Source organism: Lipophrys pholis (genome assembly GCF_963383615.2).
Source record: "Lipophrys pholis genome assembly, chromosome: 9".
In the NCBI taxonomy this organism is placed as follows: Eukaryota; Metazoa; Chordata; class Actinopteri; order Blenniiformes; family Blenniidae; genus Lipophrys; species Lipophrys pholis.
The window spans coordinates 9177573-9188878 of NC_137639.1; the positions used below are offsets into that span (position 1 = coordinate 9177573).

The 11306-nt window shown below is 41.3% G+C and overlaps 3 protein-coding genes across 3 annotated transcripts; all 3 read left to right on the top strand.

Moving 5' to 3' along the window:
- The first annotated feature begins 2808 nt into the window (after positions 1-2808).
- Positions 2809-3307, top strand: LOC308114692 (hepcidin-like). Its single transcript, XM_080471782.1, has 3 exons — positions 2809-2942; positions 3032-3106; positions 3198-3307. Exons 1-3 carry the CDS (start codon positions 2856-2858, stop codon positions 3291-3293), a joined length of 258 nt encoding a protein of 85 aa, XP_080327908.1. The 5' UTR covers positions 2809-2855; the 3' UTR covers positions 3294-3307.
- A 2506-nt stretch (positions 3308-5813) lies between these two features.
- LOC308115034 (hepcidin-like) lies at positions 5814-6416 on the top strand. Its single transcript, XM_080472369.1, has 3 exons — positions 5814-5948; positions 6038-6112; positions 6204-6416. Exons 1-3 carry the CDS (start codon positions 5862-5864, stop codon positions 6297-6299), a joined length of 258 nt encoding a protein of 85 aa, XP_080328495.1. The 5' UTR covers positions 5814-5861; the 3' UTR covers positions 6300-6416.
- A 2405-nt stretch (positions 6417-8821) lies between these two features.
- On the top strand, positions 8822-9389 carry LOC308114810 (hepcidin-like). Its single transcript, XM_080472001.1, has 3 exons — positions 8822-8952; positions 9042-9116; positions 9208-9389. The coding sequence occupies exons 1-3, from the start codon at positions 8866-8868 to the stop codon at positions 9301-9303; spliced, it is 258 nt and encodes an 85-aa protein (XP_080328127.1). The 5' UTR covers positions 8822-8865; the 3' UTR covers positions 9304-9389.
- Positions 9390-11306: the final 1917 nt, after the last annotated feature.

Consider the following 11306-nt stretch of genomic DNA (forward strand, 5'->3'; position numbering starts at 1 on the left):
ACCCCGGGGTCCGAGGCCATCGGGCCCGGACACCGCCACCCCGGCAGACGGCAGCCCCCCAGGCCCGGGGAGACCCCAGGGAACCACCCCAGAGAGCCACGCCCCCGCTCAAAAAGCACCCGACGGAGAATGCAGAGAGGAATCTCCCCCAGGCAAGAGGAGCCCACAAGAGAAGGATAAAGGGCACAGGGCCCCAGGCCCCGACCCAAGCCGCCAAGCCGAGAGAAGGCCGGAGCAGGGCCCCCGGGCCGAGAGCCCCCCCAACCCCGGCGGCGAGTCCCGCCGCACCCCCGGGACCCGGCCCACCCACCACCCCCCCCCAACCCGGCAAGGCAGAGACGGCCCCAGCCGCCGCGCCCCCACCCACCCCCCCCACAGACACCCACCCCCGACACAGACACAGACACAGACGCTCACACACTCACACACTCACACAGGGGGGAGATGTTGAACGATAATATTGAACATCTCACGTCTCTTTTTTTTTCACACAGATGCCGTCTCATAGTAGACAGAAGCGTGGCATACAGTGTAGCATTTGCTGCGAACCAGAGAATTGTATGCTTTTTCACTGCACTGGTGGGAGTTGTTCAATTTGCTGCGTCTTTTGAGGATTTCACCTCAGACTAAAATCATTGGTTCCACTTTTTGTCTCTAATAAAAGTGACAGTCAGTGAGCTCAAGTTTGCAGTTTGTGGTTTATGTGTAAAATTGTTTCTTCTGTATTACAAGAAAAGGTACATGTGAAAAATATACATACAAAATCAGAGTAACAATCATTAAAGAGAAAAATAAGTTTTTCGTCCTGCATTGACATTACATCTTGAAAAACTGATTTACACTGGCAGTAATTTGATCTACAGTTAAAACATTGAAATTATAACTTGTTTGATCATTTAACCTCAACAAAGTACTTTGAATAAATGTTTTGCATGGAGTCAAAATGTTCTCTTCTCATGAATATAGCAAATTAAGAATATAGAAATATAGAAAATTAGTCACAAGGATTGTGCCCAAACAAGACAGGATGGAAACAGTGACGGTGAGCAATAGGGGGCACATGAGAGCTGAGCAGCAAGACGCTTGACAAGAGGGGGGGCTCTGGGAACAAGGCAGACCCCAGCAACAACTCACAACACAACATGAACAAGACAAAACAGGTAAAACACAGGTTAACATTCAACCCCATATCACATTGGACAGCGGCCAACAGCAAGTTTCTCCCCCAAGCTCACCAAATCAAACATCTGCAATCAACCAAAAGCTCCTTGTCTTCTTTATTAGTTACATGTAATTCAATGGGATCAAATATTTCCATAATTGATTCAACTATTTTAGTTCAAGTTTGGGTGCTTCTTAAGAGTAATATATTTACTTTTATTTCATTTTTTAAAATACAAAAATTAGATAGATCATAGGTCCATATAATTAGTATCACCTGTGTGGATTCTGCAGGTATAATTCCTCAGCAACTTGGAAAGGAAATTCCTCCTCTCTGCTTGGGCATTTGAACGCAGCAGGTTGAGTCAGAGAATTGCCAACCAATCAAAGGCAGCCTTTCAAAAGGTATGGACCACATGGTATCAATTGAGCAATCACGTTGCTCGTCACTGGGTGTAATACCAAACCGGAAGTCAGTTGCGAGTTGTGTGCACAAGCTGATAATTCCCTATATTTTGTTGAAAAAATATGAATTTAGGCAAAATTACACCGTGAAATACAGTGATGGCCATTATACGCATATTTTAGAGGCTTTGAACAACACGTCCGCAATTTTTTCGTCCGTCTTTTCCGAACTTTGACTGTCCAGATGACGGCTGGACGGCTCGCTCGCCATGCATCAAGGTGAACATAAAAACATGAAGGGCTGAGCAGGAAATACTTGAAACCTTGGGGGCTGGGGGAACATGTAGGACCTCAGCAACAACTCAAAACACAACATGAAACATGAACAAGGACAAAGCAGCAGCCGTACAAAACATGAAACACGATCAAACAGAGAACCAGGACAGAAGCAGACATGAAATTAAACACAACGGGGAAAAATAAGCAAATCATGATACACAGCAAGACACTGTGACTATTATTTGTTAAATTACTTGCTATACTTTGTTTCCCTGCAACATGTTTCAGAAAAGAAGGCTTCAAATCAATCAGCTGAATCTTCACTATCACCATAACACATTAAACAAGCTTAAAACTTCAATTTGAGAATTAATGGAAATTTATTTTTGTGTTCAATGACAGCAGGAGTGTAAAAACTACTGAAGCGTCTCATGTGGCAAAGAACAAAAAACAAGAATTTAAATTTTTATAATCAGGGAAAATAAGCCTCTGAAGATACTGTGGGGTTTTACGCTCTTTGTCCTGTGATGGACTGGTGACCGGTTCAGGACTTATCGTGTGATTCACTCCACCGCCCCACAGCCCCCAACTGGATAAAGCATCATGAAAAATGGATGGTAGCTGTTTTAATTGTGATGGTAAATAATCTATTTTTGGAGGAACTGATCACTCATAGCAAATAAAATGATATGGCATGATAACGTCATAAATCTAAACAACAGTGAGGTAATAACTTCATTCCCAGTTAATGTTTGAAAACTGTGATAAACATGCACACAACAAAGAAAGGCCTCTTCTCCTTGGGAATTTCCCACCTGGAACCCAGAGCAGTGATTGGAATACGACGTGTTGCAAGGATATTCCCGTAAGCAGGTACAGTGACTGATGAAGCAAGAGTGGCTCAAAGTGAGTATAAATACCAGCAGCTTCTGCTCACTGCAACATCTGACAGAAGATCTCCAAAAAGCAAAACCAGTCGTCTCGATCAGGAGAACTCTACTTGCTTCAGGATGAAGACATTCAGTGTTGCAGTTGCAGTGGCAGTCGTGCTCACATTTATTTGTGTTCAGCAAACCTCTTGTGTCCAATTCACAGAGGTAAGCAGTAGAATTTAACCCATTTTGAAGTAATAACTGAATATTTCAAAGCTGCAATGTGCTTCATATTATAATCATTTGATTGACAGGAGCAGGAGCTGGAGGAGCCAATCAGTATTGATGTTCAAGCTGCAGCTGAGGAGACATCAGTGGACTCATGGAAGGTGAGGAGCTTGGAGAAATGAGTTTGATCAAATAGTTCAAGCTTTTTATCCATGAGATGAGCCCTGCTGATGTCTCTCCTCTTTCACACAGACTCTGTACAACACGAGGCAGAAACGTGCCGCCAAGTGTCGTATTTGCTGTGGCTGCTGCACACCGGGCGTCTGTGGACTTTGCTGTAAATTCTGAGGATTCCTGCTCCACTGACTGCAGAATATCTACTGTCATTACTTTACTGCAGTTGTTACATTAAATATAACTGTATGAACTGTATAGACTCGTTTTAAAATGTAAGGTTGGTTCATGCTGGATTTTCTAATGAGACATGGATGTGAATGTATCATCCCTTTGTTCTTTTTAATATCTGAAGTGTATCTTAAATAAATGTCAATTCGAAGAAAGAAATATGAAACATGTTTTTCAATGTTTCTCTAATCCTGATCAGCGCGCTCACGCAAACATTTTTCATTTCAGACCAATATATGTCAACAAAACACATTCTGCAAGTAAACTTCAAATGTTAACTAAATGCAACACAGTGCATGAATGATTGCTGTGGTATACTTTTCACCAGCGCCAAACTTTGCTTGGTCTGAGCTAAATTAACACATCAGTCAAACTTCAGAGTATGTTTGTCTGTATTCAGAGACCTGTTTTACAAATGCATTCAGTCCGTTTGTTTGGTACAGACCACAGTGACTTTAGCAGCATTCATAGTAAAAAATGAAGCCCCGTTTCCACCGTGCAGTATGTGCTGGTATGGTTTGGAATGGTACAGGTTTATGTGTGTTTCCACTGACAAAGGTTGTGGATGGTACCTGAAGAACTGTACTCAAGTGTTACCATTTTTCATCACCCCTCTGTTGAGGTAGCTAGCACTACGGAACCGGTCCGATACGAATGAGCTGAAACGCAGCTGTCTGCTGATTGGTAGTGACGAATCATCACTCTCAACGAGCAGCAATATTGAAGTAACTCATTGGCCATATCATTTTATATATTTGTGCTGGTCCTGCAATGTTCACTGTGGCATGATGGTATCACATACCTGCGTCATTACCCGGCCACTCACAACCTCCCCGCCTACGTTTTAAATGTACTCTCTTTGGGGGGACCAAACAACAGAGTTGGGTCTGGATAGGCTTTGCCATAACAGACCGTATCGTACAGGAAATACTGCACAGTGGAAACTAGACTAACTGGGTCAAACTCATGCTGAAAACGTACAAGGGTCCATTTCAACCAGACCAAACAAGAGAAGCAAGACTTTGGTTGACGCTGTCAGACAGTGACGGCTGGTGGCTGAAACAGTACCAACCATATTTGTGGTGATCCAGTGCGAGTTGGGAACCAAGATAATTTCATCCATGAGAAATAATTTTTTTGAAATAAAAATACATTTATCTACCTAATATGATCCGTTCTGATGTTGTTCAATGTGTGAAAACACACTGCAGCTCTGACATGCTCTCTTTGATTGAACCCTGATGGCACAGCAAAACCTGCAGTGGTTCTTCATTTTACTGCAGTTGTCCAAAGTTCTTGTCATTACACCCACCAAGGACATAATAAAATCATCGGCATATATTTATCTGTTTGTAAGCAATATTCTGTTAAAACGTCTGCACGGATGTTGTTGAAATTTTCACCAGAGATAGACATTAGGCCTTGGAAGATTCCATTAAAGTCCAACCCTCTATCAGGATTTCATTTTATAGGCTTTTAAGGATTACGTCAAAACTACATGAAAGATTTTCACTAAATTTCTTAGTCCAGGTCAACCATTGGTGGACGTCACAAATCTCTGATTGCTCTGGTTAATTATGGCTTTATGTTGGGGTGCGTAAATGAAGTGGAGGGGACATTTTCTCGCTCACTTTTTCACTTTGAAATATTTGAGGAGTAAGCAGAGACTTAAGAAATGTGAGACTGAAGAACGTTGTTCTTATGAAGGTTTTAATGGTTATTGGTATGAGTGATGTCCTTTCCAGCTCAGTTCTCTTTTATATTTTCACCATTGTGTTAATTACTGTTTTTTACAAAAAAAAACATGAACCATGGGACCCTGAGCAAGACCCTCAGCCCCCACGGGCTCCACCCTGAGCGCGACTCTGTGTGGCTGTTAACGGTGGTCATTCGGTCAAAAATTGCCCCAATGGGATCAATACTGTTGTTGAAATTAAAAACATAAATAAATGAAAATATTCATAGAAATGGATAAGCGGGAGAAAATGGATGGATGGATTCACATGTAATGAATATTTCATTAGGACATTTTTCAGACCCACCAGTTGTCTAGAGGAGACTGTTTGTGTATGATAATGTTGCATTGATTGTGAAATAGCTTTTGTCCACTCCCAAAAAAAAGCAAGAAGAGAAAGTAAAAGCAATAGGATGAATAACAAGGTCCCAAAAACATTGTGTGTTATTTTCTGAATATGAGGAGACATGGGTTTGGAATATTGATTTGTTTTTGTTGAAATGATCAGCAACAGCTCATGTTAAGTAAATGTCAAATAAGTGCACAACTACAAATTGTCCCATTCCTTGGGAATTTCCCACCTGGAACCCAGAGCAGTGATGGGAATACGACATGTTGCAAGGATATTCCCGTAAGCAGGTACAGTGACTGATGAAGCAAGAGTGGCTCAAAGTGAGTATAAATACCAGCAGCTTCTGCTCACTGCAACATCTGACAGAAGATCTCCAAAAAGCAAAACCAGTCGTCTCGATCAGGAGAACTCTACTTGCTTCAGGATGAAGACATTCAGTGTTGCAGTTGCAGTGGCAGTCGTGCTCACATTTATTTGTGTTCAGCAAACCTCTTGTGTCCAATTCACAGAGGTAAGCAGTAGAATTTAACCCATTTTGAAGTAATAACTGAATATTTCAAAGCTGCAATGTGCTTCATATTATAATCATTTGATTGACAGGAGCAGGAGCTGGAGGAGCCAATCAGTATTGATGTTCAAGCTGCAGCTGAGGAGACATCAGTGGACTCATGGAAGGTGAGGAACTTGGAGAAATGAGTTTGATCAAATAGTTCAAGCTTTTTATCCATGAGATGAGCCCTGCTGATGTCTCTCCTCTTTCACACAGACTCTGTACAACACGAGGCAGAAACGTGCCGCCAAGTGTCGTATTTGCTGTGGCTGCTGCACACCGGGCGTCTGTGGACTTTGCTGTAAATTCTGAGGATTCCTGCTCCAACGACTTCAGAATATCTACTGTCATTACTTTACTGCAGTAGTTACATTAAATATAACTGTATGAACTGTATTGACTCGTTTTAAAATGTAAGGTTGGTTCATGCTGGATTTTCTAATGAGACATGGATGTGAATGTATCATCCCTTTGTTCTATTTAATATCTGAAGTGTATCTTAAATAAATGTCAATTCGAAGAAAGAAATATGAAACATGTTTTTCAATGTTTCTCTAATCCTGATCAGCGCGCTCACGCAAACATTTTTCATTTCAGACCAATATATGTCAACAAAACACATTCTGCAAGTAAACTTCAAATGTTAATTAAATGCAACACAGTGCATGAATGATTGCTGTGGTATACTTTTCACCAGCGACAAACTTTGCTTGGTCTGAGCTAAATTAACACATCAGTCAAACTTCAGAGTATGTTTGTCTGTATTCAGAGACCTGTTTTACAAATGCATTCAGTCCGTTTGTTTGGTACAGACCACAGTGACTTTAGCAGCATTCATAGTAAAAAATGAAGCCCCGTTTCCACTGTGCAGTATGTGCTGGTATGGTTTGGTATGGTACAGGATTATGTGTGTTTCCACTGACAAAGGTTGTGGATGGTACCTGAAGAACTGTACTCAAGGGTTACCATTTTTCGTCACCCCTCTGTTGAGGTAGCTAGCACTACGGAACCGGTCCGATACGAACGAGCTGCAACGCAGCTGTCTGCTGATTGGTAGTGACGAATCATCACTCTCAACAAGCAGCAATATTGAAGTAACTCATTGGCCATATCATTTTATATATTTGTGCTGGTCCTGCAATTTTCACTGTCGCATGATGATATCACATACCTTCGTCATTACCCGGCCGCTCACAACAACCCCACCTACATTTTAAATGTACTCTCTTTGGGGGGACCAAACAACAGAGTTGGGTCTGGATAGGCTTTGCCATAACAGACCGTATCGTACAGGAAATACTGCACAGTGGAAACTAGACTAACTGGGTCAAACTCATGCTGAAAACGTACAAGGGTCCATTTCAACCAGACCAAACAAGAGAAGCAAGACTTTGGTTGACGCTGTCAGACAGTGACGGCTGGTGGCTGAAACAGTACCAACCATATTTGAGGTGATCCAGTGCGAGTTGAGAACCAAGATAATTTCATCCATGGGAAATAATTTTTTTGAAATAAAAATACATTTATCTCCCTAATATGATCCGTTCTGATGTTGTTCAATGTGTGAAAACACACTGCAGCTCTGACATGCTCTCTTTGATTGAACCCTGATGGCACAGCAAAACCTGCAGTGGTTCTTCATTTTACTGCAGTTGTCCAACGTTCTTGTCATTACGCCCACCAAGGACGTAATAAAATCATCAGCATATATTTATCTGTTTGTAAGCAATATTCTGTTAAAACCTCTGCACGGATGTTGTTGAAGTTTTCACCAGAGATAGACATTAGGCCTTGGAAGATCCCATTAAAGCCCAACCCTCTATTAGGATTTCATTTTATAGGCTTTTAAGGATTACGTCAAAACTACATGAAAGACTTTCACAAAAGTTCTGATTCCAGGTCAACCATTGGTGGACGTCACAAATCTCTGATTGCTCTGGTTAATTATGGCTTTATGTTAGGGAGCGTGGATAAAGTGGAGGGGACATTTTCTGGCTCACTTTTCACTTTGAAATATTTGAGGAGTAAGCAGAGACTTAAGAAATGTGAGACTGAAGAACTTTGTTCTTATGAAGGTTTTAATGGTTATTGGTATGAATGATGTCCTTTCCAGCTCTGTTATCTTTTATATTTTCACCATTGTGTTAATTAATGTTTTTTACCACAAAAACATGCACCGTGGGACCCTGAGCAAGACCCTCAGCCTCCACGGGCTCCACCCTGAGCGCTACTCTGTGTGGCTGTTAACGGTGGTCATTCGGTCAAAAAGTGCCCCAAGGGGATCAATACAGTTGTTGAAATTAAAAACATAAATAAATGAAAATATTCATGGAAATGGATAAGTGGGAGAAAATGGATGGATGGATTCACATGTAATGAATATTTCATTAGGACATTTTTCAGACCCACCAGTTGTCTAGAGGAGACTGTTTGTGTATGATAATGTTGCATTGATTGTGAAATAGCTTTTGTCCACTCCCAAAAAAAAGCAAGAAGAGAAAGTAAAAGCAATAGGATGAATAACAAGGTCCCAAAAATATTGTGTGTTATTTTCTGAATATGAGGAGACATGGGTTTGCAATATTGATTTGTTTTTGTTGAAATGATCAGCAACAGCTCATGTTAAGTAAATGTCAAATAAGTGCACAACTACAAATTGTCCCATTCCTTGGGAATTTCCCACCTGGAACCCAGAGCAGTGATGGGAATATGACGTGTTGCAAGGGTATTCCCGTAAGCAGGTACAGTGACTGATGAAGCAAGAGTGGCTCAAAGTGAGTATAAATACCAGCAGCTTCTGCTCACTGCAACATCTGACAGAAGATCTCCAAAAAGCAAAACCAGTCGTCTCGATCAGGAGAACTCTACTTGCTTCAGGATGAAGACATTCAGTGTTGCAGTTGCAGTGGCAGTCGTGCTCACATTTATTTGTGTTCAGCAAACCTCTTGTGTCCAATTCACAGAGGTAAGCAGTAGAATTTAACCCATTTTGAAGTAATAACTGAATATTTCAAAGCTGCAATGTGCTTCATATTATAATCATTTGATTGACAGGAGCAGGAGCTGGAGGAACCAATCAGTAATGATGTTCAAGCTGCAGCTGAGGAGACATCAGTGGACTCATGGAAGGTGAGGAGCTTGGAGAAATGAGTTTGATCAAATAGTTCAAGCTTTTTATCCATGAGATGAGCCCTGCTGATGTCTCTCCTCTTTCACACAGACTCTGTACAACACGAGGCAGAAACGTGGCCTCAAGTGTCGTGTTTGCTGTGGCTGCTGCACACCGGGCGTCTGTGGACTTTGCTGTAAATTTTGAGGATTCCTGCTCCAACAACCACTGAATATCTACTGTCATTACTTACATTGTGAAGTGAAATTTAACGGTTTGAATTGTATTGACTAGTTGTGAAATCATGCTGGCTCGTTTGAGCTTTTGATCCATTCTTGCAATGTATAATAAATAAATATGTGTAGCAGCAATATATTCGAGTTTGTGTTTTTCAAAATCAAAAATCTTTTGACATTTTTTCAAACACCATGATATTTCATAAACTTCATTACTCTCAAATAGTCAGTCCATCAACATTGAAGAGAACTATCAGTCAGGTTTAACCTAAATCAAACATCTGCAATCAACCAAAAACAAAGAAACTTGAACTATTTTAGTTCAAGGTGGGTGCTGTTTAACAATCTAATCCAACTCTCTCACAGGAACATTTTGAACTTCAGACCAAAATATGCAAATAGAACGCATGCACAGCAGCTGCTTTCATGAATATTGTGCAACATTACTTCTACAACAAATTACTGCTGATTCAGTGAAAACTTCCTGGGATTTAACCCCATAAGGATGTATTTATCCATTTTTCAATAAGAGCAATCTAATATGTGATTTCTGGTTCAATTTATAGATAACTTTTAAAGTGGAGGCCTACAATTGATGAGTGTAATCTTTACTGTCTGATAACAGATTGATCATTGCTGGCTGTTAGTGTGTGTACATTCATCCACCAAACATGATCTAATCTGATGTTGTTCAGGATGTGTAAACACACTGCAGCCCTGACATGCTCTCGTTGATTGAACCTTGTGGCGTAACAGCAAAACACTGGACAAGGTATGTGACTGACCCTCGGCTCACTTGTTGGGAGTTGTGGGCACTGGTTTCATATTGGATGTTATTTGGACAATTAATTCTGTGTGTTTGAGACAACTCATCCCTGCAGTTACCTGTAGCTTCCACTGGGCATCAGGATTCCTTGTCGGAGCGCCTAAACGGCATGGGGTTTAGGACCCAGCGGCACTCTTACCTGTGCAGGCAGAATAAAGGGGGTGTCGAGCGGCATTTTTTCCTGGTATGGAAAGGAATGGGAGGAGCTGCCAGAGCGAGCCGCCAGAGCGAGCTGTCAGACAAGAGCAGTGCGCTCAGAGGCAGCGTGATTCGTGAAGTGGTGCATCTACAAGTCGTGGTGCATCTACAAGTCCAAGACAAGTCCCCTACACTATGAGAGATTCCTTTATTTTTTCTAACGCCCTTGGTGCGCGGAATGAGGTACGTAATGCAGTGTCTTATTTGACCTCTTACTGCAGGTGAAGCGGGTTGTGTCGTCTCATCTTTAAATACAGTTGTTGCATTTATTTACTCCATTTATTTATTCAATATTAAATAATCGACAGTTATTTGTGTCTGGTTTTATACAATTGAAATGGTTAAATAAAGTATGTTTATGAATTGTTTGCACTGTATGAGAATATTTAATTAAATAACTTGTATTTTGTACTGTCTTATAGTTTTCACGGTGCTCAGCTATGCTCAACTGCGAAATAAAAGGAGCAATGAGAAGCATCAGTCGAGACTCCAGCGTCTTGTTCTTTCAAACCCAAGGGCCGTTACAGTGAAAACTCAGCGCCATACTGGGATCGTCTACCCAGCTCGCCTCGCCATCTACCCCCAAGACCCAACCCAGTCTACACTCAACTGAAGGAAAAGGAAGAAAAGGAACTACTAATCCACACACACACACTTTCAGATGCAATGAAAGACTTTTAAAGGAGTATATGAAGGATATTTGATTTGAACATTGATGGTTACTGCCATAAGGTTTGTGCGTGTGTTTTTCCTTTTTCTGGGAGGGAGGCATTTTGAAACTCCAGATTCGGCAATGAGTGCGCCTTATGTATTTTATATTTATAACATAATTCTTGGCATTTATAATTAGAAATTGTTTCAGCTTCACTGTGCACTGTCATGACCACAGCTGGTTTTGCTGCATTTTGTCCTTTGCACTAAGCCCCCCTGAATGTCCAAGTCTTTTGTTG